The sequence below is a fragment of the Pelobates fuscus genome, chromosome 7 (assembly GCF_036172605.1).
Source record: "Pelobates fuscus isolate aPelFus1 chromosome 7, aPelFus1.pri, whole genome shotgun sequence".
NCBI lineage: Eukaryota > Metazoa > Chordata > Amphibia > Anura > Pelobatidae > Pelobates > Pelobates fuscus.
In genome coordinates this window covers 195,330,370-195,357,929 of record NC_086323.1, presented here as the reverse complement: position 1 = coordinate 195,357,929, position 27,560 = coordinate 195,330,370, and the positions used below count along the sequence as shown (strand labels likewise).

At 43.5% G+C, this 27,560-nt stretch overlaps 4 protein-coding genes across 4 annotated transcripts in view; 3 read left to right on the top strand and 1 right to left on the bottom strand.

Moving 5' to 3' along the window:
• Positions 1–27,560, top strand: part of LOC134568430 (oocyte zinc finger protein XlCOF7.1-like) — a 552,154-nt gene that overhangs the window by 181,306 nt on the left and 343,288 nt on the right. The window lies entirely within an intron of this gene.
• LOC134568431 (oocyte zinc finger protein XlCOF7.1-like) overlaps positions 1–27,560 on the top strand; it is a 350,471-nt gene that overhangs the window by 308,362 nt on the left and 14,549 nt on the right. The window lies entirely within an intron of this gene.
• Positions 1–27,560, top strand: part of LOC134568421 (oocyte zinc finger protein XlCOF7.1-like) — a 162,549-nt gene that overhangs the window by 121,344 nt on the left and 13,645 nt on the right. The window lies entirely within an intron of this gene.
• Positions 16,144–18,626, bottom strand: LOC134568418 (zinc finger protein 850-like). Its single transcript, XM_063426996.1, has one exon. The coding sequence runs from the start codon at positions 18,560–18,562 to the stop codon at positions 16,160–16,162; it is 2,403 nt and encodes an 800-aa protein (XP_063283066.1). The 5' UTR covers positions 18,563–18,626; the 3' UTR covers positions 16,144–16,159.

Below are 27,560 nucleotides of genomic sequence, written 5' to 3'. Positions count from 1 at the left end.
TGCTTAGTGAGAGGAGGGAAAGTTTAGCTGCTGCTGATTAGATAGGGAAATTGATAGCTAGGCTAGGGTATTCAGTGTCCACTACAATCCTGAAGGACTCATCTGATCTCTGCTGTAAGGACAGCACCCCAAAAAGCCCTTTTTAGGGCTATAACATCAGGCTGCTTTTTTTTTTTCTGTGTAATGTAATTGCAGGTGCCTGCCTGCCAGCTTCTGTGTGAGGCTCACAGTGGATACTGTGCCCACTTGCCCAGTGCCACCACTCATATCTGTTTTTACAATAGCTTAAGCTTTAGATTTAAAAAAATATATATTTTTTCACTGTAATAGAAGAGCAGTTGCCTGCCTGCCTGCCATCTTCTGTGTCAGGCTGTATGCTGTGCCCATTTGCACAGTCAGTGCCACCACTCATATCTGTTTTTACAATAGCTTAAGATTTAGATTTAAAAAAAAAAATGTTTGTCACTGTAATAGAAGAGCAGTTGCCTGCCTGCCATCTTCTGTGTCAGGCTGTATGCTGTGCCCATTTGCACAGTCAGTGCCACCACTCATATCTGTTGTGACAATAGCTTAAGCTTTAGATTTAAAAAAAATATATTTTTTTCACTGTAATAGAAGAGCAGTTAGTTGTCTGCAAGCGTCTGGGTGTCAGGCCTCCTTCAGCGTGTGCTCTGCAGACCTGTGCCAGCGTACTTTGACAGTTGCCATTCATATCTGGTGTCTCTGTAGCGTACTTTTACAAAGAAAAAAGGTTTCCAGTGTAAGCTAATAGCAGCCAGTCAGTGTCCTTCAAGCGGCTCTGTCAGGCCTACAGTGTGTGCTCTCCAGAACTTTTCCAGTGCGCATTGCCACTCATATCTGGTGTCTCTATAGTGTGCTTTTACAAAGAAAAAAGGTTTCCAGTGTAAGCTAATAGCAGCCAGTCAGTGTCCTTCAAGCGGCTCTGTCAGGCCTACAGTGTGTGCTCTCCAGAACTGTTCCAGTGCACATTGCCAATCATATCTGGTGTCTCTATAGTGTGCTTTTACAAAGAAAAAAGGTTTCCAGTGTAAGCTAATAGCAGCCAGTCAGTGTCCTTCAAGCGTCTCTGTCAGGCCTACAGTGTGTGCTCTCCAGAACTGTTCCAGTGCACATTGCCAATCATATCTGGTGTCTCTATAGCGTGCTTTTACAAAGAAAAAAGGTTTCCAGTGTAAGCTAATAGCAGCCAGTCAGTGTCCTTCAAGCGGCTCTGTCAGTCCTTCCTTCAGCGTGTGCTCTCCAGAACTGTTACAGTGCACATTGCCACTCATATCTGGTGTCTCTATAGCTTGCTTTTACAAAGAAAAAAGGTTTCCAGTGTAAGCTAATAGCAGCCAGTCAGTGTCCTTCAAGCGGCTCTGTCAGGCCTACAGTGTGTGCTCTGCAGAACTGTTCCAGTGCACATTGCCAATCATATCTGGTATCTCTATAGTGTGCTTTTACAAAGAAAAAAGGTTTCCAGTGTAAGCTAATAGCAGCCAGTCAGTGTCCTTCAAGCGGCTCTGTCAGGCCTACATTGTGTGCTCTCCAGAACTGTTCCAGTGCACATTGCCAATCATATCTGGTGTCTCTATAGCGTGCTTTTACAAAGAAAAAAGGTTTCCAGTGTAAGCTAATAGCAGCCAGTCAGTGTCCTTCAAGCGGCTCTGTCAGTCCTTCCTTCAGCGTGTGCTCTCCAGAACTGTTACAGTGCACATTGCCACTCATATCTGGTATCTCTATAGCGTGCTTTTACAAAGAAAAAAGGTTTCCAGTGTAAGCTAATAGCAGCCAGTCAGTGTCCTTCAAGCGGCTCTGTCAGTCCTTCCTTCAGCGTGTGCTCTCCAGAACTGTTACAGTGCACATTGCCACTCATATCTGGTGTCTCTATAACGTGCTTTTACAAAGAAAAAAGGTTTCCAGTGTAAGCTAATAGCAGCCAGTCAGTGTCCTTCAAGCGGCTCTGTCAGGCCTACAGTGTGTGCTCTGCAGAACTGTGCCAGTGCACATTGCCACTCATATCTGGTGTCACAATAGCGTGCATTTAAAACCAAAAGACTTTTTCCACTGTTATAGATTGAATAGCAGTTACTTGTCTTCAAGCGGGTGTGTCAGGCCTATAGTGTGTACTCTGCAGACCTCTGCCATTGCACATTGCCACTCATATCTGGTCTCACAGTAGCTTGCACGCATAGTACCACTAATCCCCCAAAAAATGACAGGCAGAGGCAGGCCACCCCGCAGGGGCCGTCGTGGTGCTGTGATTCCCTTTTGCCCTAGAATAATGCCCAGTTTTCAGAAGCCATGTAGCCTGAACTTGAAAAGTTCTGAGGACATAGTTGACTGGCTAACACAGGACACCCAATCTTCTACAGCCTCCGCTCGGAACCTTGACGCACCATCTTCCTCCAGCTTAGCTTCAGGCACCTCTCAAGATACCACTCACCCGCCTGCCGCCACCACCAAAACTAGCACCACAGACGCTTTACTTGGTATGTCAGAGGAGTTATTCACACATCCGTTTGAAGAAATGAGTGATGCGCAACCATTATTGACAGAGGATGTAGATAACAGGGATATGTCTCAGGCAGGCAGAATTAAACACATGGAGGTACGGTGTGATGATGATGATGTTGTACCCGCTGCTGCTTCCTTTTCTTAGTTGTCAGATACAAGTGAAGCGGATGATGATGACGATGCGTCCATGGATGTCACGTGGGTGCCCGCTCGGCAAGAAGAAGAACAGGGCGAAAGTTCAAATGGGGAGACAGAGAGGAGGAGGAGACGAGTTGGAAGCAGGGGGGGTTGTCGCAAGGAGCTAGTGGCACAGTCAGACAGCATGCATCGGCACCCGGGGTCAGCCCGACAGCATGCCAATCAACGCATGCTGTGTCCACCACCAGAATGCCGTCATTGCAGAGCTCAGCAGTGTGGAATTTTTTTTGTGTGTCTGCCTCTGACAACAGCGATGCCATTTGCAACCTGTGCCAAAGGAAACTGAGTCGTGGGAGGTCCAACACCCACCTAGGTACAACTGCTTTGCGTAGGCACATGATCTCACATCACAAACGCCTATGGGATCAACACATGAGTACAAGCAGCACGCCTATTCTAAGCCGCCATCCTCCTCCTGGTCCAGCATCTTCAGCCACGTCAACCACTGCTGTCCTCCTTGCCCCCTCTCAACCATCCGCCACTCCGTCTCCCGCCTTGAGCAGTTCCCGGTCATCTGCCCACAGTCATGTGTCTGTCAAGGACATGTTTGAGCGTAAGAAGCCAATGTCAGAAAGTCACCCCCTTGCCCAGCATCTGACAGCTGGCTTGTCCGAACTATTAGCCCGCCAGCTTTTACCATACAATCTGGTGGAGTCTGAGGCGTTCAAAAAATGTGTAGCTATTGGGACACCGCAGTGGAAGGTACCCGGCCGGAATTTCTTTTCACAAAAAGCAATCCCCAACCTGTACTCGATTGTGCAAAAGGAAGTAATGGCATGTCTGGCACACAGTGTTGGGGCAAGGGTCCATCTGACCACTGATACCTGGTCTGCAAAGCATGGTCAGGGCAGGTATATCACCTACACTGCGCATTGGGTAAACCTGCTGACGGCTGACAAGCATGGAATGCGTGGCATTGCAGAGGAGTTGGTGACACCGCCACGACTTGCAGGCAGTCCTGCTGCCACCTCCTTTACTCCTCCAACTCCATCCTCTTCCATAACCCCCTCGGCTGAGTCCTTTTGTGCTGCTGCGTCTTGCTCCACATCAACGGCACCCCCCCAGCTCCCCAGGTACTATTCCACATCCCGGATACGGCAGTGTCACGCCGTCTTGGGTTTGACTTGCTTGAAAGCAGAGAGTCACACCGGACAAGCACTCCTGTCCGCCCTGAACGCACAGGTGGAAAAGTGTCTGACTCCGCAGCAACTGGATATCGGCAAAGTGGTGTGTGACAACCTAAAAAATTTGATAGCGGCATTGAAGTTGGGCAAGTTGACACGTGCCGTGCATGGCACATGTGTGTAATCTGATCGTACAACGCTTTGTGCATAAGTACACAGGCGTACAGGACGTCCTTCTTGTCTCTGTACTTAACTGCCAACAGCTCCTCTTGGCGCCGAGCTGAGGTCTCCCCCCTTCGTAGCCGGGTGCGTGCAAGTTGTCCTGGAAAACCGGTGCTGTTCTTTTTAATTGTGCCGCAAGGTACTGTATCAAAACAGTACAGTAGCTTGAACAAAGGGACACTTGTATAAAGATTGTCAGTATACAAGTGGTACCCTTTGTTCATCAGGGGGAATATCAGGTCCCAGACAATCTTGCCACTGGTTCCCATATGTTCTGGGCAACCTGGAGGGTCAAGGTGGCTATCCTTTTCCTCATACACCCGGAAGGCCTGAGTATACCCAGTCTCGCTATCACAGAGCTTATACATCTTTACACCATACCTAGAGCGCTTGGAAGGAACATACTGCTTGAATCCCAGCCTTCCCTTATACTTCATCAGGGATTCATCCACGCATATATTCCTTCCAGGTGTATAAGCCTCTGCAAACCTGGCAGCAAAGTGGGTAATCAGGGGGCGGAGTTTATACAGCCTGTCAAACTGGGGATGCTCCCTAGGGGGACACAGGCTGTTGTCGCTGAAGTGCATGAAATGCAGAATCATTTCATACCTCTTCCTCGACATACATTGGGAGTAAATGGGGGTAGAGCAGATGGGGCTACTGCTCCATTAGGAGCGGATGGAGGGCTTCTTTATGATGCCCATCAGCATAGTCAATGCCCAGAATTTTTTTAAATTCTGGCACAGTGTGTATCTTTGCCAAACAAAAGTCCGGATTTTCAGAATTGATGGGCATATAAATGAGTTTGGGCGACAATGTTCATCAATACAGGGATCCTTAGGACAGGTGTCAATCCATATCTTCCAAGTGACCCTATGTAGGGGAAACAGTACCTATTCTGCTCTGTGTCAGTGTGTATCAGGGGTTTTGAGGACAGGTGTCAATCCATATCTGCCAAGTGACCCTATGTAGGGGGAACAGTCCCTATTCTGCTCTGTGTCAGTGTGTATCATGGTCTCTGAGGACAGGTGTCAATCCATACCTGCCAAGTGACCCTATGTAGGGGGAACAGTCTCTATTCTGCTGTGTGTCAGTGTGTATCATGGATCCTTAGGATAGGTGTCAATCCATACCTGCCAAGTGACCTTATGTAGGGGGAACAGTCTCTATTCTGCTGTGTGTCAGTGTGTATCATGGATCCTTAGGACAGGTGGCAATCCATATCTTCCAAGTGACCCTATGTAGGGGGAACAGTCTCTATTCTGCTCTGTGTCAGTGTGTATCAGGGGCTTTGAGGACAGGTGTCAATCCATACCTGCCAAGTGACCCTATGTAAGGGGAACAGTCCCTATTCTGCTCTGTGTCAGTGTGTATCAGGGGTTTTGAGGACAGGTGTCAATCCATATCTGCCATGTGACCCTATGTAAGGGGAACAGTCTCTATTCTGCTCTGTGTGAGGAGGAAGAACGGGAAATGAGTAGCTCGGCATCCAACCTTGTGCAAATGGGGTCTTTCATGCTGTCGTGCCTGTTGAGGGACCCTCGTATAAAAAGGCTGAAGGAGAACGACCTGTTCTGGGTGTCTACGCTACTAGACCCCCGGTATAAGCAGACAGTGGCGGAAATGTTACCGAATTACAAGTCGGAAAGGATGCAGCATTTGCAAAATTAATTAAAAAGTATGCTTTACACAGCGTATAAGGGTGATGTCACAGCACAACGGGAATATAACAGGTGAAGAGGTGAAAGTGATCCTCCTCCTCCTGCTCCCACGACCACGCCATATCTGCCAAGTGACCCTATGTAGGGGGAACAGTCTCTATTCTGCTCTGTGTCAGTGTGTATCATGGTCTCTGAGAACAGGTGTCAATCCATATCTGCCAAGCGACCCTATGTAGGGGGAACAGTCCCTATTCTGCTCTGTGTGAGGAGGAGTGGGAAATGAGTAGCTCGGCCTCCAACCTTGTGCAAATGGGGTCTTTCATGCTGTCGTGCCTGTTGAGGGACCCTCATATAAAAAGGCTGAAGGAGAACGACCTGTGCTGGGTGTCCACGCTACTAGACCCCCAGTATAAGCAGACAGTGGCGAAAATGTTACCGAATTACAAGTCGGAAAGGATGCAGCATTTGCTAAATAAATTAAAAAGTATGCTTTACACAGCGTATAAGGGTGATGTCACAGCACAACGGGAATCTAACAGGGGAAGAGGTGAAAGTCATCCTCCTTCTCCCACGACCACGCCATATCTGCCAAGTGACCCTATGTAGGAGTAACAATCTCTATTCTGCTCTGTGTCAGTGTGTATCATGGTCTCTGAGGACAGGTGTCAATCCATACCTGCCAAGTGACCCTATGTAGGGAGAACAGTCCCTATTCTGCTCTGTGTCCGTGTGCATCAGGGTCTCTGAGGACAGGTGTCAATCCATACCTGCCAAGTGACCCTATGTAGGGGGAACAGTCCCTATTCTGCTCTGTGTCAGTGTGTATCATGGTCTCTGAGGACAGGTGTCAATCCATACCTGCCAAGTGACCCTATTGTCACGAGCGTGGGCTATAGGCACAGCCGAGAAATTGGGGAGAGTGCGGAAGTGACAGGGTTAATGACACCAGACCCCTGGTTACCTGTTGCTAGTCCCAGCAACCACTCAATTAACCCCTGCAATCCCTTCTACACTAACCCCCTAGTACACACTTTACTGCCACCACCAAGACTTTTAAACCTGGGCGTCTTAGGTTACCCCACACACAGGAGAATTATAGGATCACAGTTCTACTTTTACTAATCAAACACTTATAATTAACCCTTTTTGGTGACGTGTTTACCTGAGCTCTCTGGAGAGTAAAGCTCATAGAAAACAGAGACACAAGCTGATTAATTAAACATTTAATCTGACAAAAAAGATTCACAGTGCTGAGTACAAAATACAGAAATAAATGACATACAAATAACAAATTGCAAAACAGTACATAAAATAAAATAGGAGAAAACACAAGAAATTCCTTACATATATTTACCCAATATAGAATTTTTGTGGGAGTCTTAGATGGTATTGATCTCCTAGAAGTTACTGACAAAAGAAAAATGAAAAACTCCACCCTGGATAGTCCAGCACCCTCATTATATATCTAAGACTAGTTATTTCTCAGTGGGCAGACCCCTGGGGGAATCAGAGGGGGTTGGTCTGGCAGTCTATTGCCCACTCTATGAAATTCCTTGTGTCCAGCTCTGGTGATGGCTATCTAGATGTTTTATGGTCTAGGCCTGGTGCAAGATCAAAGACCACAATAAATGCCATCCCAAGGTTTACAAAAAACAACTCTTAACAAATATAAACACACATCAAACAAGAACTCATGCTTTTGGCATGACACCTATGTAGGGGGAACAGTCCCTATTCTGCTCTGTGTCCGTGTGCATCAGGGTCTCTGAGGACAGGTGTCAATCCATATGTCAAGGTGTCAATATGTCATATGTCAGGTGTCAATCCAGATCCATTGTGATTTAGGAATGTTAGGTGATTTCTGCCATTTATGGATTAAAAACAGACTCTGCATCAACTGTGTAATTTTCCATGGGAGTTTTGCCATGGATCCCCCTCCAGCATGCCACAGTCCAGGTGTTAGTCCCCTTGAAACAACTTTTCCATCACTTTTGTGGCCAGAAAGAGTCCCTGTTGGTTTTAAAATTCACCTGCCCATTGAAGTCAATGGCGGTTCGCGAACATTTGAGGAAGTTCGCGTTCGCCGTTCGCGAACCGAAAATTTCGGGTTTGCGACATCACTATTGAGAACCTTTGGATGCAGCTTCTTTAAAGGTTCTAACCTTGAAAACTGTGTTTTTGTGGTCGTTTCTTCAGCTAAGAGGATAGTGGTTCTCCTTTCTTTCTCTCCTGACTTTACTATACTTCTTCCTGATAAGGTGATTATGTACCCTATGCCCTTATTTCATTTGAAAGTCATCTCCTCCAAGGTTATCAACCAGCCTGTTTTTTCCATCCTTTAGTGTCCACATTGGAATTTGTTTGGAGCCAACTGAATGTGGATTGGTCTAGACGAATTCATTTGGACCGTTCGTCTTCATATGGCATACTATCATCTATTTGTGAATTATTTTGGTGTTTTTGTGGGGCAGTTTCCTCCAGTGCCTCTTTAGCTAGATGGCTGGTGGATAGTATTAAATTGGTTTATTCTTCCTCGAATCTACCTTTGCCTGCCTCCTTGAAAGTTCATTCTGCTAGTGTTATGACTGCCTCTTGGCACAATAAAGGCATGTGCTTCTCTGGAAGTTCTTTGCAATGCAGTTACCTGGTCTTCTTTTTGTCGAGCGTTGCAACCTAGACTTATTCTCTGCCTCTGACGCAGTTTTTTGGGCACTGGGTGTTGCATTTTATTGCCTATTTTCCCGCCCTTAGTGTGGATCTCGATATGTCCCACTTGTACTGCCACCATATGCCAGGAAAAACTGCAATTTTACTTACCGTAAATTCCTTTTTCCTTAATATCGTGGCAGTACAACACTCCCCCCCTTTATATATGTATATATATGTATATAGTTTTTTGGGTGTTTTAGAAGTTCACTGAAGTGTTCTCGATACGTACTGAGGTCTCTGGGCTGGTTGGGCCTCTTATACCTGGTAAGGGGAGGGACCTTTTTTATATTAATTATTTCTTTCAGATGCTTGGCCTAAGGGAAGAGTACATCCCACTTGTACTGCCATCATATTAAGGAAAAAGGAATTTACGGTAAGTAAAATTGCAGTTATATATATATATAGAGTAATATAATTTAATTTATATTTAATTAGATATTTACTATTGATGCTGGTTTCCTTGGCTGGCGCAGGGAAGTGAGAGTTGGTGTTCTATCAGATTCAGAAGGTATCTGAATCTGATAGAAAACTGGGGCTACAGGAATGGGAGGTGGGCTAAGGGAGGGCAGTGGGCGGTGAACTGAGATGTCACTCAGTTCGCCGCTCGTGAACGCGCACATTGCGCACATGCGCGGTGTGCATAGAAATTCTTCCCATTGAGATTCATTGAAGTCAATGAATCTCTATTAGAAGATTTTCATTGGCTGAGCGCTGCGCTGGACGCGCATGCGCTTTGCGGCCGCAATGATTTCCTATGAGAGGAAATTCATTGGCGGACAGCGGGGAAAACAGTCAGCAGACCCGATGACCGTGCGGGAGGTGTCGACTATCGGTGACGTAGCGCTACAAAGAAGGTAAGTAAAAGGGGTATTTAGAATAGAATTTAAAAGTTAAAAGTGGGGTTCAGAGGGGCACTGAGTAGTCAGGTATAGAATAGGGCTGTTAAATCAGGTAGTTTAGTGGTGCCTAGAGTGGTCCTTTAACTGCTCGATGAATGGGCGCTGGTGTATAACCCCCACCTAGGATTCTTTGGTTCTCACTTGGAATGATAAGATCAGGATGCCAGGTATAAAAGGTATTAAAAAATAATTTATTGGTACAAAGATATATATAAAATAATCTACAATGCATTTCGCCTTGCAAGGCTTTTTCAAGTAGATAAAAATAGGTAAAACAGTTAACCTGGCATCTTATATTTTATATAGGAGACAAGCGATGGTAACATTGATTGAATTTTGCGCCAAAATTACATCATGTGGGCGGGTCTATGACCACATGTTTTTATAAAAACATAATAATGATATATACATACATAAGATAAAACTGTATTGTTCCTATTTCATGGTAATTAACTTCTTATGTAAAAACGAGGCTCATATTCAAAGTTATAATGGGTTTTAACATGTCATGTGACGATCGGTAACACGTCCGTGTCACCTGACATGTTAGACGATTTCCGGGTTCGGGAGAGGATCTTGTGCGCATGTGTGTACGAGCCTCCCCTGAATCGCATGTCTGCAAATAGGTGGGAACGGGAATATGAAAACAGCCGCTCCATATTACGTTTGGCAGTGTCCCTCACAGTATATGGAAGAGCATATTTAACTTCCGCATCATGTGAGCGGACCTACGGTATAATACTCTCTCTCCTCTCTATTTAGTTATTTGCTTAAAGTTATAATGTAGGATTGTTGTGGTATATGAGACTATAAGTCTCTATGCTAATAGGTAGTTAAATGTTTAATATTAAATGGATACTTCTTATTGTATAAATACAACCGGAAGTTTGGTGTTAAATAGAGAATGATTACTACTATTAAAAGCTAGTAAAAGAGAAGAAAGGTTGTTGGTAAAAAAATATTTATATAAAACTTGATATTAATAAAAAGATGGACTCTTCATATCAATATAAGATAATATTAAACATATTAAATAATGAATAAAATTATTTGAAAATATTGGTAATGATTAATGAAATAAATAGTGATATGAAAAAATATGTATAGAGTGTGGATAAAAAATGTTGAGGGGTATGGATTTTTGTAAAATTATTTGTAATTATGCATTTAAAATATGGCGACCCCCCCTAAAAACAATATTAGGTTTATCTGTGATAATGTTTTTTTAAAATCTCATCTTGTTTTAGTATATACCAATGCTTGTTTACAATTTTTCTTACCATACTATTTGTATTATTAAAATCAAAGACAATTGGTAATGAGATAGGGTTGTCAGTATTTCTCTTTTTATATTCTAGAAGTTCAGATCTATTACTATTTGTAATTGTTGTTATCTTATCATCTAATGTTTCTCTTGATATTTCTTTTCGATTAATTTATTTTTTAGTATGGTAGATTGTTCATCAAAATCTTGTAGATTTGAGCAATTTCTTCTTTGGCGGAGAAACTGACTTTTAGGAAGCCCATGTAACCAGGACTTATGGTGGCAGCTAGAGATATCTATTTTGTTGCTACAGACTTTTTTTTTTAAATGTTTTTTGTATTTACTTTATTGTCTCGTATGAAAATTTGTAGATCTAAAAAATTAATAAGGGTTTTGCTGTATTCCCATGTTAGGATAATCCCTGTATCATTAACGTTAAGATAATTATTTTTTTTCCTAAATGAACATATGCCGTCCTGAGGGGGCATGGGTGGAGGGCAAACTTGGTGTCCTACTTCCAATATATCGATGATATGTTCTTAATTTGGGAAGGAACAGAAGACTCCCTAAAAAAAATGTTTAATTATCTTAACATTAATAAGGGGATTATCCTAACATGGGAATACAGCAAAACCCTAATTAATTTTTTAGATCTACACATTTTGGTGTCTTTTTTGGAAATGTGTCTCCTGAATTAGTGCTATATGTGCGTTGTGTTTTTTTGCCGCCATCAGGGCTAGTCTCCGTTTGTGGGATGAATTTAGGCCCTTGGCAGTTAGGGAGAAAATGTTAAGCAACATAGTATTGGCGTGTCGTGTCTCTTGTCTATGTTGAGTGCATGTAAAGGCATATTGGTTGTCATTTTTTTCTATAGGTTGTGAAGGATGCATGTGGTACACAGGAGTATAATTTTTTTTGTGCAATTCGTTGAGAGGTTTTTTTTCAAGAGTAGTTTGTCTTTGAGGGGGAGGGAACTTGTAGGAAGGGGGAAAACATATAACATAAAAAAACCATATACAACAATGTCTCCAGGGTGAGACTTGGTCATGAAACGGTTAACAGGCTGTAAAGCCTACATGAGGGAGAACCCTTATTTGGCCTCCGTACAAGGTTATCACATATTGTATAGGGGAGATCCCCGACCGAGTTTAACTCGGCTGATACCTTACGTGCCTATGGTTTGGTACCATGTGTGATGGTACTAGAATGGTGGCTCAATGATTAACTAGCATGGCTACTGAACTTCAGTTATAACAATGCATACTAATCATAATGGTACAAGATCCTATGTATATAGAATATTTATGGTTTTGACAATATCAAGGCATTGGTAATCTACAACCATCAAGTATTATATTTTCACTTAGCTGTGGCTGCAGTGAGCCATGTGTGAGACAGCTTAGTTGGTGATTTGGATGAATGTCTCTGATTTGGGGACTTGGAGTTTTCGTCAACGTTTATTTTCCATTCAGCTACTAGTTTTTCTCCATCTTTGGGGGTGAGTAGAGGATGTTCTGTGCCTTTGCGTCATACTATGAGTCGTGTTGGAAACCCCCATTTGTACGGGACATTCTTTGTGCGTAGCGCTTTTGTAATTGATATGAAAGTCCTTCTTGTCACCAACGTGGCCACTGACAGGTCTGTATATAGTTGGATCTTGTTGTATTCACCTGGGAGCAATTGCATTTTCCTGGCTGCTTGCATGATTTCTTCTTTCGTGGTGTAATAATGAACCCTTGTGAAGGTGTCTCGCTGGACCGTGGATGGTAGGGCCTGGATAGTCTGTGAATCCTATCTAGTAGTAGAGCAGAAGCTGGGATATTTGGGAGCAGTGTTTGGAAGAGTGTTCTTGCATATGTCCCCAGGTCTGTCGGGCTAACTCTGCCAGTTTGTTAAGTATGGAGTCTATTTTGGCATCCATTGTTTCATAGGCTGAGGCCACATTGTTATGCGCCGAGATTATTTCTTCAGTTTTTGTTTCTAAGTAATCTGTGCATTCTCCTAAGCTTCTTACTTCTGTTCTAATGTCTTCTTCCAATTTTGCGAAGTCTGCTTGTAGTGATGGTCGTAATTCAATCAGCATTTTTTGGATTGAGGAGTCAGTGGCAGGAGTAGCTTTTGGTGAGATGGTGGTGTAACGTAACTCCCCGTACTCCGACCGAGTACCTTCCGTTGATGGCCGCTTCCTAGCTTGCGCCAAGGACCACAAGCACCGCACCGGACACCACAACCACCGTAGCTTAACTGGAATCTCGCCGTCTTCTGTCCCTCCTGGATCAGCTTCTGTCCTCCAGGACCGTGTGGGGAAGACCTCTCCTCCAGGAGAGCGTATCAGTAACAAGCTCTTAAAAGAGCTAAGTGATTAAAGTTCAAGGGAGTATGCAGAGCATAGCAATCCCCAATGTTAGTATAGCTGTCCCCTCCAATCATGAGACAAGACTACGTGTTGAGGGTCAAGAAGAACTGTCTCCAATGAGCATTAATTGCTGCTTTTATGCAGGATTTTACAGGATAGACACCACCCACTGGACCTTGTGGGGCACCGACAATACAAAAAAAACAAACATTTTTATAACCAGCATAATTGGGGGACAAACATATCCAAAATTCACTTGAATCGGTTAAGTGGAAGTCATATTTTGACCGAGGAGGGACAAAAGAGCCAGTTCCAAATGGTTTGGCAGTGTCCCTGGGACAACGCCCTGCTGGAGAACAATGGGACAGGGGGAAGGGAAGAGGCACACCTTCCCATGGATTTAAAGGGCAGAAAAAATGTCCCAAAAGATTCAATATGTCCATAAACTGTTTATAAAGGGCCATACACTGTTTTTAAAGGGGCATGTGGCAGGAGGCTGGCAATCAGTCCTCTCCAATGCCCAGTGGCAAATGGCAGTTTGTCACAGGTGGTTTAGTCGCTTTGTTCGGAACTCGAGGCCAGTGATGTGCCCACAAGCGCCATCTTGCGTGTGGCGTTCCGGCGATGTTAAGGCCATGATTTGTAATGTCGTCGGTTTGAGCTGTGTATTTCTGCTAATTTAGATGTTTTTTGTCTGGATAAGCTCTTCTAATCGCTGCGATGAGCGAGTTTTCTCCAGGAGCTGATCGCTCCGTCTGTCTTCTCCAGCGGTGAGGCCATGCCCCCTATTTACATTTTTTTTCTGCCTAAGGATAGAGTTAATGCAGTATCTGACTCAATTATCTCCCAAGCCGAGGGGAGGGATTGTATGTTTGCTATGGGAGTGTCATGCGTTTAAACTCTATTGTTATTAGTCTGTGACTTTATTTTGTAGTACCCCACAAGGTCTATGTGGCATCCCCCTTGCATGGGGATGGTCATAAAAGGCCAAGTATGGCACCATTAAAATTAGTTTCTGCCTACCCTCAACATAGAGTCTTATCTCGTGGGGGGGGGGGAGCAACTGTATCTGCTCTGCCATATCACAATACTCCCCTGGGTTCTAATCACTAGCTCTTATAAGAGCCGTTCCTGCTAGACTCTCTGGAGTAGGATAGATTCACCCACTGGAAGCTGGATCCTGGTTTTGTGTCCAGGTTGGGTGGAGGACGGCAAGACCACAGAAAAGCTACAGCGGCTAAGGGGCTACGGTGCTGATGGTGTCTGGTGGAGTACGTGAAGTCCTCAGTAAGCAGTAAGTAAGAGCATCAATTGGTGGAGGCACCCAGTCGGTCCGTCACAATTTCACTGACACAATCTGATTGATACACATAAGCTCATTTGACATAAAAACACAAGCTCACTGATACACACAAATAGGCTGACACACACAAGATCACTTCAGAAAAGATCACTGTCATGTGATGCGGGGTCTGAGCATAGAGGCACCAAATTGCTGGGGACTCAGTAGGGAGCCTCACAGTGCTCCCTGTGACCCCTGGCAGCCTAAATGCATCCCCAGCACCTCCCTCCTTCTTTCCCTCGGACTGAACTGTCACAGTCCAAGGGAAAATTACCTGTGGGCAAGTGCCCCCGCTCCCTCCCTTGTCCTACCCTGCTGATGACCATGGATTCAGTCAACATATGTTCCTCCTGCATCAAGCAGGATACTACCACTCGTTGCAGGGAACAGTTTGACTTTTTCTACAGTAATCTTATTGCAGCAAAATATTTAGATATTGATCCAGTAATAATTCAGACTTAAATCTTTCCCATGCTTTTTCTACCATTAAATGTAGGAAATTAGTTAATCCTGAAATGTTTGTCACATCAGATTTCCAATAATCGAATCAGATTGTCTTGCAGCCTTAAAATGTATATTTATTTAAACATACACAACATCCAAAAATAAGAAAGTCGTTGCACACGTCTGTACCAATACAGCAATATGTATGCACTTCAAGTTAATATTCATTTTTGATGTTAAGTATTGGTGGTGACTATATTTGCAAAAAGCTTTTATATGTCTAAGAATTCAGTTAATTAGGAGGCGTACACATGAGGATAAGGCTATTGGATTCTTTAAAATATGTGTAAAAAAGGGTTGTGGCTTAATAACCATTCTACCCAATCTAGATTAAAGCCATACATTATGAAAATAGATAACTTTTTTTTGGGGGGGGGGGTTTACTGTACGTATTGGGGCTGATGTGTACTATGGTCGTTGCTGCTGCCAAAGAGTAATGCGAGTTTGAGAGCAGGACTTGTTTTTGTGTATTTATAAAAATGGTTATACTTGAATGGAAAATAGAATTTACACAAAGAATTTTACTATATATGTTTAAATGAATGCATTCAGAAAGAGGCCCTTCTTAATACACATGGGAGTCTGACCTGGAATGCTGGGTCAAAGGTTATAATAACAATGGGTCTTCAATCTATCTGAACAAGAACCATATTTGTCGACCATTGACATACAATGGACATATGACCTATAATTAATACTAGATGACTAGGTGGAGACTTTCAGTTTCTGTGTATGAAAGAATTCTGAAATTATATTATTTGCAACGAATACAAGAATGATTATAATTACATTACATCAGGTATTTTAAAGTATATATATATATATATATATATATATATATATATATATATATATATATATATATATTTCAGAAGGCTGAAATTTGACTCCAAATTATGAGTGGCTGATTGGAATATTTGACAAAATTGGTATATTTATTAGTTATAGTCTCCACTGCATTGTATGGCTTAAGGAAAAAAAAAACCCCTAGAAAATTAGTAGTAAACATAACTGTTGCTTGAAGTCTGCATTAACATGGGGGCTGGTGAAACTAGCCTCTCTCTTGGAATGTCCAAGGTTATTGTGTCCTGGGAAAAGAATAAAGGACCCCAGAGGATAATTAGTGTAAACTAATTTGCATTCCTCAGTCAGAGCTCTGGTCTCCTATTCCAGTTCCAGTTCATATTATTCTTGGTATGAATAATTTGTAAATACATTTATTGTGAGTGCTACTATCAAAGTTACTATTTGTTGTGTGAGCCTGAGGAAAATCACAATTCATGCATTATAAAATCACCTCACTTGTGTGAGTTCTCTGATGTCTAACAAGACTTGAATGTTGCCAAAACCAATTTCTACATACTCAACATGAGAACGGTTTCTCTCCTGTATGTTTTCTCTGATGACGAACTAGCTCTGCATTTGTGTAAAAACATTTTTCACATTCAGAACATGAGAATGGTTTCTCTCCTGTGTGAGTTCTCTGATGAATGACAAGATTTGAATGATGCCCAAAACATTTTCCACATTCAGAACATGAGAACGGTTTCACGCCTGTGTGAGTTCTCTGATGACAGACAAGCTCTGCATTTGTCCCAAAACATTTTCCACATTCAGAACATAAGAACGGTTTCTCTCCTGTGTGTGTTCTCTGATGACGGACAAGAATTGCATTTGTGACAAAACATTTTCCACATTCAGAACATGAGAATGGTTTATCTCCTGTGTGTGTTCTCTGATGACAGACAAGCTCTGCATTTGTCCCAAAACATTTTCCACATTCAGAACATGAGAACGGTTTCTCTCCTGTGTGTGTTCTCTGATGACGGACAAGAATTGCGTTTGTGACAAAACATTTTTCACATTCAGAACATGAGAATGGTTTATCTCCTGTGTGTGTTCTCTGATGACGGACAAGACTTGTGTTTGTCCCAAAACATTTTTCACATTCAGAACACGTGAACGGTTTCTCTCCTGTGTGTGTTCTCTGATGACGGACAAGACTTGTGTTTGTGACAAAACATTTTTCACATTCAGAACATGTGAACGGTTTCTCTCCTGTGTGTGTTCTCTGATGACGGACAAGACTTGTGTTTGCGACAAAACATTTTTCACATTCAGAACATGTGAACGGTTTCTCTCCTGTGTGTGTTCTCTGATGACGGACAAGACTTGCGTTTGTGACAAAACATTTTTCACATTCAGAACATGTGAACGGTTTCTCTCCTGTGTGTGTTCTCTGATGACGGACAAACTGTGCCTTTTTGACAAAACATTTTTCACATTCAGAACATGTGAACGGTTTCTCTCCTGTGTGTGTTCTTTGATGACGAACTAGCTCTGCATTTGTGTAAAAACATTTTTCACATTCAAAACATGAGAATGGTTTCTCTCCTGTGTGCGTTCTCTGATGACGGACAAGCTCTGAATTTATGAAGAAACTTTTTCCACATTCAGAACATGAGAATGGTTTCGCTCCTGTGTGAGTTTTCTGATGACAGACAAGCTCTGCATTTGTCCCAAAACATTTTTCACATTCAGAACACGTGAACGGTTTCTCTCCTGTGTGTGTTCTCTGATGACGGACAAGATGTGCATTTGTGACAAAACATTTTTCACATTCAGAACATGAGAATGGTTTCTCTCCTGTGTGTGTTCTCTGATGAAGGACAAGATGTGCCTTTTTGACAAAACCTTTTCCACATTCAGAACATGTGAACGGTTTCTCTCCTGTGTGTGTTCTTTGATGACAAACTAGCTCTGCATTTGTGTAAAAACATTTTACACATTCAGAACATGAAAATGGTTTCTCTCCTGTGTGAGTTCTCTGATGACGGACAAGCTCTGAATTTCTGAAGAAACATTTTCCACATTCAGAACATGAGAATGGTTTCACTCCTGTGTGAGTTCTCTGATGACGGACAAGCTCTGAATTTATGAAGAAACTTTTTCCACATTCAGAACATGAGAATGGTTTCGCTCCTGTGTGAGTTCTCTGATGAAGGGCAAGTTCTCCTTTCCCGGCAAAACATTTCCCACATTTACTACACAAGAAAGGCTTCTCTCCTGTGTGAGTTCTCTGATGTCTAACTAGATTTGAATGTTGCCCAAAACTATTTCCACATACAGAACATGAAAATGGTTTCTCTCCTGTGTGAGTTCTCTGATGACGGACAAGCTCTGAATTTATGAAGAAACTTTTTCCACATTCAGAACATGAGAATGGTTTCGCTCCTGTGTGAGTTCTCTGATGACGGACAAGCTCTGAATTTATTAAGAAACTTTTTCCACATTCAGAACATGAGAATGGTTTCGCTCCTGTGTGAGTTATCTGATGACGGACAAGATGTGCATTTGTGACAAAACATTTTTCACATTCAGAACATGAGAATGGTTTCTCTCCTGTGTGTGTTCTCTGATGACGGACAAGATGTGCATTTGTGACAAAACATTTTTCACATTCAGAACATGAGAATGGTTTCGCTCCTGTGTGAGTTCTCTGATGAAGGGCAAGTTCTCCTTTCCCGGCAAAACATTTCCCACATTTACTACATAAGAAAGGCTTCTCTCCTGTGTGAATTCTCTGATGACAGACAAGTACTGTTTTAGTGATAAAACATTTTCCACATTCAGAACATGAGAACGGTTTCTCTCCTGTGTGGGTTCTCTGATGGCTAACACAATTCAAATTAAGTGTAAAACATTTTCCACATTCAGAACACGAGAAAGGTTTGGGGTTTATGTTTACTATCTCCTTTGAGAACATACAGGAATCTGACAAAATGCTTGATTTTTCAGAGTTAGAATTGGTTCTGTTAGTAAATTTCTTCATAGCCTGCTTCATGTATTTCTGTTCTTGTCTCCGCTCCTGACAAATACACCTGAAAGAAATATATTGGGAGTTAAAAGAAATTGCTATACTTAGAAAAACAGACAATATTTGCATAATATATAAGAGATACCGCCATCAGGTGTCATAGTGCTTGCAAAGAAATCAAGCATTTTGTGTGCATTAAACCATTCACTAACAAAATTGTGTATATAGGTGATACTCAAAAAATTGGAATATCTTGTGCAATAAGGAGGGTCATCCTGGGGGCGTGACCAGATGTAGGAAGAGATGGCAGCATACTGAGAGCTCTGCTGTCTCGGGCTCCTGAAACGCGTCTAATACAACCTTTTGACCGTAGTCCTCGGTAATAGCCCGGCTCTAAACTTAATTAAAACGAGCATCGAAATGTCTCACCACACGAAAAAGACCGTGGAGGTTAAAGACAATAATGTGTGCTAGTGAGTGGAGCAATTCACAGGTTGCAAAGTATCGCTTTAAGGAATGCTATGGTAGAATTCCAATATGAAAAAAATGACATAAATTTATTATCTGCCACATGCAGAAAAAATGGTACATATATACATAAAATATAATAAAAGGAAAAAAAAAAGGATAGGGTGACAAGCCCCTTACTAGATTTGTTGGTGAGTGTGACACCTATATGCCAACTCACTATAAGAGCTTATGTGTTGGGGTGGCAGGCTGCTCTGTCCGGCGTTCTCCCTGTTCGGCTGCAAGAAATTCTCCACATGTGTTGCCGTATACCGGAACAAACGCCTCAGGACTCCGTGGTCTGCAAGCTCCTCCCCCTTTTGTGACGTCAACGCGTTTTGCCAATCGACTTCCTCAGGACGTGCTCACAACCTCCATCTTGGTTGTGGGCTTAAAAAGGGCATCAGTCCCTCATGATTGGTTATTGGTAATTCAATTAAAAAGACAAGTCGACCTTCTTTGCAGCCAGGACGCCACAAAACAAACACGCTGATAACCACTCTGAAATCCAAGCACAAGATGGTGTTGGTTCTGATCCAGACACAGACCAAATTGAAACGGCTGAAAAATCAGATAGCTTGCTAACTCCAACTCTTTTACAAGCAATGCTAGATGCAGCAGTTACTAAAATGCAGATCACAGTCACAGAAGCTATAGCTGACTTAAAAAAGGATCTTACGGATCTGGATATTCAGACATCTCATCTGGAGGAAAAGGTAGATGTTATAAATGTGGCTCATATAACCTTGGGAGATCGCTTGAATACTCTACAAGATAAATTATTTATGCATGAATTAAAACTTGCGAATGTAGAAGATAGATCAAGTCGCAACAATCTTAGATTACACGGGGTATCAGAAGAAGTAGGAGCACAGGATATAACAGCTTTCACAACAGTTATTCCAAGCTATCCTGCCGGATTTACCACTCAATATGTTCCTTTTGGATCGCATACATAGACTCCCCCGACCGCAACATTTGCCTGCCTCCACGCCAAAGGATGTGCTTATGAGGCTCCATTACTATCATGTAAAGGAACAGATACTGCGTGTACAAAGATCTAATCAAGATTTACTGGAAAAATATAGAAACGTCCTCCTATTTTCAGACCTCTCAGCTGAAACATTATGAGGCAGAAGATCCTTCAAGGATATTGCTAAATCATTACGACATCATAATATCCTTTACAGATGGGACTATCCAACTAAACTTCTCATTACTAAAGGAGGGAAACTCATAGCTGCTTCACCTTCAGAAGGGTTAGATCGGTAACACAAATGGGGACTAGTTAAAGATCTCAAATTTAAGTTTACAAGCTCAACTAAAACAACATGTGATGAAGTGCACATGTTACACCGAAAGAAGATTAAGACTGACCTCCTGAGAATAATCAAGGGTTTGGCAATCTTATATATTATTGTACTGATCAAATGTTTAAATGTTCCATCGATAATTACTATTAACCCAACAACCTATATGGGCTTAATTGAATTATATAGTAACTAAAGCATATTGATATTGCATCAGTTAAACCTTACTACAGAAGATGAAACAGGGACAGGATATCTGACCCAGAAGAAAATGTCATTTGTAACGGGTTTTTTTTTTTTTTTTTATTCTTTTTGTATCAGGCTCACTTCAAATTAACAAAAGTGTATTTATCTTCACAGGTATAACTCTTTCAACCACCAAGGCACTGAAGTTACTTTTTTAAGTACTAGTAAATGCTTGGCAATGTTATATTATGCCTTATATACTTATCCCCTTGTAGCATTGCAGTTAACAAGGGTCTAATTGAATTACACTATACTACATATGGTTAAGTTACCTATGGGAAATAAATTAATTTGTTAATAGCCTCTGCCTGGTACCAAGTGGCAACTCTCCTGTTCCCCACGGTATTTACAAAATCCTTTTCGCAAGTATTTAATATTGTTGAATTTTATGGTGCAATGTATCCGATCAGTATTTTAAGCTACGCCATATTTAAAGCTATGCAGAAATTTAATAGAACTATGTCTAAGGAGCACCTGATATTGTGACGAGAGCAATCTCGCCACATTGCATTGGAGAAGCCTGGTTGCTCGCCTGCTGCCTTTGGACTATGGCCCCATGTTAAAAGACATCTTTTTCACTGCAGAAAAGACTTATTCATGCTTTTCTGCCAGGTGTTCGGTAGATTCTCGGATTTACTGAATGAACTCATATAACCCAGATAGGTATGCCATGGAGCCTATTCATGTAATAAAAGACTTTGGCTCCATGGCAATTTAACTGTATGTGTTTGTGGTCTGAGCGCCATTCAGTATTAATGTGCGCTCAGACCTAAGCTATCTGGGCATATGTTGCATGTCTGTATTTTATGTCATAAATGTAACCTTGTGTATTTTATTGTATTTTTGCTGCCATGTGTTCAATGGAGTTTTGCCTCTGTCTTTGGAGATAATTGGATTACTTCTAATTATCTCCAGGATAGAAGACTCTGTGGAACTGGTATTGGGCAGAAAAGCCATGCTTCCTGTGGTCACAAAGGACTACGATCTATCTTTTGAACCACTGGACCAATTTGTATGATTTTGACATATGATTGTATTTGGAGTATGTTGATGAAAATGTAAGTTTTATGTGAATGTGATGCATACTTTTCAAGTTATGAATAATGTGGAAAAATTGTATTTCTCTGCTTGTGCTAATTAAATGACCCATTGTGTAAGGTAATTGAATCACAGGCAGAGGGGAGGATTTTGTGTGGGAGTGTCTGAGTGTATTGTATGTGTTTATTGGTTGTGTTCCAAAACCCTGTGGGTGGTACTAATGTGTATATAAGAACAATAAACCCACAGCTCTGTCTGTTCACTGCTTGACCCTCAACACGGAGCTTTGTCTCGTTCTTGGGGGGATTTATTGTATGCTGTTCCAGTTTGACTGCTAGGAGTGTAAACCTATTCTTATGTTTTTTCCTATTCGGCTGTTTACAGCATTCGTACGGTTTCCTGTTCGGCGGATTGGTGTTCTGCAGTAGATGTGCCTGTTCATCTGAAAGGGGGGATATCGCCTAAACGGTTTTAACCCCTGGTGTGCAAAACCGTCCGTTACAATTGGTGGCAGAAGTGGGATCGTTCCTACAGCCAGAAGGACAGCTACAGGAGACACCATTTCTTTGGATTTACAAGTGGGGGCAACGCATGTCCCAGTACAGCGACCCTAAAAGCAACAGAATGGAACCAGCAGTGTTATACGAGGAGGACCACCTGGATGGCCGGGATGCATTAAGGAAAGGCATCTGGTACCAGGCCCTGGATAATGTACAATACCAGCGGGGTGAGAGTCTCCCCAGTGAAGAGCAGCGGTTGCAGAAGCAAGTGGCCCTGCGGATGCCCTTCCAGGGAGAGCATCCCCTGGAGGAATGGGTGAAGGAACTAGAGAACTAGAGCACCGGGTATGGCAGGAGCTATGGCTGGAGGATGCCTACCAGGCGCTCTGGTGGTATATGGCATAGTATATACCCTGGGCAGCTGAGCATGACAAGCCAGAGGGAGAGGAGTTTGATGGTCCTGGCTTGTTATGGGAGTCCTTTGCAGAGCCTGACTTCGGGAGCCCTGCGCAGAACAGACTTCAGGAAATTTTCTACGAGAGGGAGGCTAGGCATGACTGGGATGACCCCCATGAAGTAGAGCAACCCTGGAGTGGGAACTAGAGCAGGACTACCGAGATCTCTTCCACTCCATTGGGAATGCTCTGCAGGACAGCAGAGTGACAGATTCAGTCTCAGACCCCTTCAGCTGGGAAGATATTGTTGAGATTTACTGTGAGGAACCCCAGGCGGCATGTGGAGATGGGACCGAAGTCTCTCCACCGGCCCTACAGGGATGCTGGGCGGTCAGCCCAGATCCCTAGCGGCAGATTGATTTGCAGGGAATAGAGAGCCGTGTCTCCTTTCCCCAGCGGCAGTGTGATATGCTGGGAATTGGGAGCCCAGTCTCCATTCCTCAGCGGCAGTGTGATATGCCGGGAATTGGGAGCCCAGTCTCCATTCCCCAGCGGCAGTGTGATATGCAGGGAACTGGGAGCCCGAGCTCCATTCCCCAGCGGGAGATATTGCTGGGAATTGGGAGCCCAGTCTCCATTCCTCAGCGGCAGTGTGATATGCCGGGAATTGGGAGCCCAGTCTCCATTCCCCAGCGGCAGTGTGATATGCAGGGAACTGGGAGCCCGAGCTCCATTCCCCAGCGGGAGATATTGCAGGGAATTGGGAGCCCAAGCTCCATTCCACAGCGGCAGGCTGAGTTACAGGGGGCAGAGACAAGTGGTCCTGTCCCCCAGCAGCAGTGTTCCTTATAGGGAGAGGAGAGCAGCGTCCTCCCTCCCCAGTGGCAGGGTGAGCTACAGGGATGCTGGGCAGTCGGCTCAGATCCCCAGCAGCAGTGTGATATGCAGGGAATTGGGAGCCTAGTCTCCATTCCCCAGCGGGAGATATTGCAGGGAATTGGGTGCCCAGTCTCCATTCCCCAGCGGGAGATATTGCAGAGTAGTGGGAGCCCAGTCTCCATTCCCCAGCGGGAGATATTGCAGGGAATTGGGAGCCCAGTCTCCATTCCCCAGCGGGAGATATTGCAGGGAATTGGGAGCCCAGTCTCCATTCCCCAGCAGCAGAGTGTCCTACTGGGAATAGAGAGCCCAGTCTCCTTTCCCCAGCAGCAGGACTCTGGATTGGGAGCAAAGACAGTCGATCTCCCTCCCCGCGGCTGGAAGTAGGTATGGGAGAGGAGCTTGTTACCCCATCTCCCCAGCGGCAACTTAATGTACCAGGGGGAGACAGTAAGCCCCACAACTGTGCAGATGGGGCTGTGGTCTCTGCACGTACAGCACGGAGGGTAGCAATGGTCGGTTCTGCCCCCCAGCGACAGGGCTGTTTAGCCAAAGTCGAGACAGTCGGTCTCCAGCAGCAGAGCTGTGTGTCTAAAGGGGAGACAGTTTGTCTCCAGCAGCAGAGCTGTGTTTCTAAAGGGGAGACAGTCGGTCTCCCCCTCCAACAACCAGGCTTCAACCAGGCTACCTTCCCAGTAGCGCTGGCACCAGGGCAGAGTACCGCTGGTCTCTGCCCACTCAGCAACCCACCAAGTCAGCATACCCGTACCCAGCACAGCCATGGTGAGGCACCTGGACATGGACAAGCTTCTCCTCTACCCAGGTGTAGTAACCATTTATTGTGGGTGGGCTGTGCTGTTGATTGTGTTTTGTGGGTGGGCTGCTGGACTAACAAGGGCACTGACAGGCAGGAGGTCAGATACCCTGTTAGTCTGTTTGGAAAAGGGGAGAGATGTGATGAGAGCAATCTCACCACATTGCATTTGAGAAGCCTGGTTGCTCATCTGCTGCCTTTGGACTATGGCCCCATGTTAAAAGACATCTTTTTCACTGCAGAAAATACTTATTCGTGCTTTTCTGCCCGGTGTTCGGTAGATTCTCGGATTTACTGAATGAACTCATATAACCCAGATAGGTATGCCATGGAGCCTATTCATGTAATAAAAGACTTTGGCTCCATGGCAATTGAACTGTATGTGTTTGTGGTCTGAGCGCCATTCAGTATTAATGTGCGCTCAGACCTAAGCTATCTGGGCATATGTTGCATGTCTGTATTTTATGTCATAAATGTAACCTTGTGTATTTTACTGTCTTTTTGCTGCCATGTGTTCAATGGAGTTTTGCCTCTGTCTTTGGAGATAATTGGATTACTTCTAATTATCTCCAGGATAGAAGACTCTGTGGAACTGGTTTGGGGCAGAAAAGCCATGCTTCCTGTGGTCACAAAGGACTACGATCTATCTTTTGAACCACTGGACGTATGTTTTGACGTATGTTTGTATTTGGAGTATGCTGATTCTGAAAATGTAAGTTTTATGTGAATGTGATGCATACTTTTCAAGTTATGAATAATGTGGAAAAATTGTATTTCTCTGCTTGTGCTAATTAAATGACCCATTGTGTAAGGTAATTGAATCACAGGCAGAGGGGAGGATTTTGTGTGGGAGTGTCTGAGTGTATTGTATGTGTTTATTGGTTGTGTTCCAAAACCCTGTGGGTGGTACTAATGTGTATATAAGAACAATAAACCCACAGCTCTGTCTGTTCACTGCTTGACCCTCAACACAGAGCTTTGTCTCTTTCTTGGGGGGATTTATTGTATGCTGTTCCAGTTTGACTGCTAGGAGTGTAAACCTATTCTTATGGTTTTTCCTATTCGGCTGTTTACAGCATTCGTATGGTTTCCTGTTCAGCGGATTGGTGTTCTGCAGTAGCTGTGCCTGTGCATCTGAAAGGGGGAATATCGCCTAAACGGTTTTAACCCCTGGTGTGCAAAACCGTCCGTTACAGATATTTTATAAAATGTTACTATATTACTTGCAAAAGCGATGATACACAGCTTACTGGACTAGAGGCACTATAACTTAGTTTTTTTTTTCTTTTTCTGCATCACGGTCATATTATGCTTAATCTACCCGTTATAAATTAACGTCCAGTGCCTGTAGGTAATTCTAACGCTTTTTACGGCGACCCCTTATGTTTAAACAATTCTTTAACAACAATACTTTATACCCTATAGTTTATATAAATTATGAATGTATAGTCTTTATGAGTTTAGCTTGACTCTGTCAAAGCTGTGACTGAGGTGTGCGGTAGGTTGACAATGCCTATTATGGAAGGCGTTGTCGACTTATTGTATATTGTAAGTATGGCTCATAAATTAAGCCATATAATACTGATCTATGTAAATTTCAGCTTGGACATGTAATGCTGGAATAGCCCACTTGTCACACAGTTTTCACTAAAGAGTTAATTTAAAAAAAAATAAAAATTTAGCCCATTAGATGAGTAAACTTCACCTATTATTACTAGGGAAATGGCTGTTCCTTGAAATGATTTCTCTAATGGGGACGACCTAATTTTAAGTGAGCCCAGGACTGCCATCACCTAAACCTGACCCGATCACGTTGCCATTGTCCGGCACATATCGTTGACCATTGTACGAATATTTTTTCCCCCTCCCCGCTTTTTTCTTTTTTCCGCTCTCTTTTTTTTTCTCTTCTTGTATATTGTTATATTGAATATTGTACCTTGTTAGTTCCAACATTCAACCACTGTGACACGCTTAAATACCAGACTACGTTAAATATAAGGGCTAGGACATAAAAGGACTAACGACTCACGTGACTTTAATTGTTACAAAGACGCTACATACTGTTACAACATAACTCTCTGATAATTACAAACCCCTATTATACAGCATTTCGAACATACAAACACATGGCACAAACTATTATAAAGGTCTATTCGTCTGTACGAACGAGGGACCACCTAGTCCTTGGCGTGTGCCGCCACTTAACCCCGTCACCCCTAAAGGTACCGAACGACCGACCACCCTACGGGTGGAGTGTGCCACTCATTAAACCACACAAGGGGCTGCGGTCTGCGGTTAACCACAAACTAATGGACGGTCCCAGAGGACCCACGTTCGCATATAATTCTCCTAAGGGAAGGTGCCGAAAGCTGCACGAACAAAGACCACCTGCATTCTGGCGTGTGGCAGCAATTAGAACACGGCTACTGCGGTTAACCGCAGGTTAAGTACCCCCTTCCGGGTGGTCGCCCTTCGGCTCCCGAACGGCCAGGACAACCAGGCTGAGAGCGGGGATTCGTGCACTGCTGTAGCCGACCTCCGCTTCATGAGTATCGGGTCGAAGTCCCGCTGCCCATTGACCGACCTCAAAACATGGCCGCCATCAGGGATGATACACCAAAGTGCAGAATAAGACTTTCTATGGCAGAAAACCCCCGTTCTGTTCGTGGGATCTGAGCGCCATTCGTATATTTGATGCGCCCAGGTCTGAGCTGTCAAACTAATAGTCGAATTAACTATATTACCCTTAATGTATTAAAGTTATATATTTTTATGCTGTTTTCAGGGACACAATAAAGCATGGTCTTTTGGGCGCATGGAGATAATTAGATTGTATAAACCGTTGGCCTCATTATCTCCAAGCTGGGTGGGTACTAGTTTGAATGATACACTGTACTGTGATTGGTTGAATACTTGTACTGTACCTGTATCCCATCAGGTCCATGGGGGGCTGTCCCTGGACCTGGGGACTTGCATAAATTGCCATGCTTGTGTGCCAGTAAAGCCAGTTCGTTTTGACCCTCAACTCGCAGCCTCGACTCATGTTGTAGGGATCCGGGTATACTAGCGCTACTATAGCTAGTGGGACATTCTACACTTGCAGGCTTTCTACCGACTGAAGCGCCGTTTGACTCTCTGGCTTCGGGAACCAGGACATCCAAGCAATCCAACCTCCTGCTAGCCTGAAGGCAATCATAACAATTGGTGGCAGGGGCAGGATCATCCTGGATTCCCTAAGAGAAGTATAGAATGGATGGA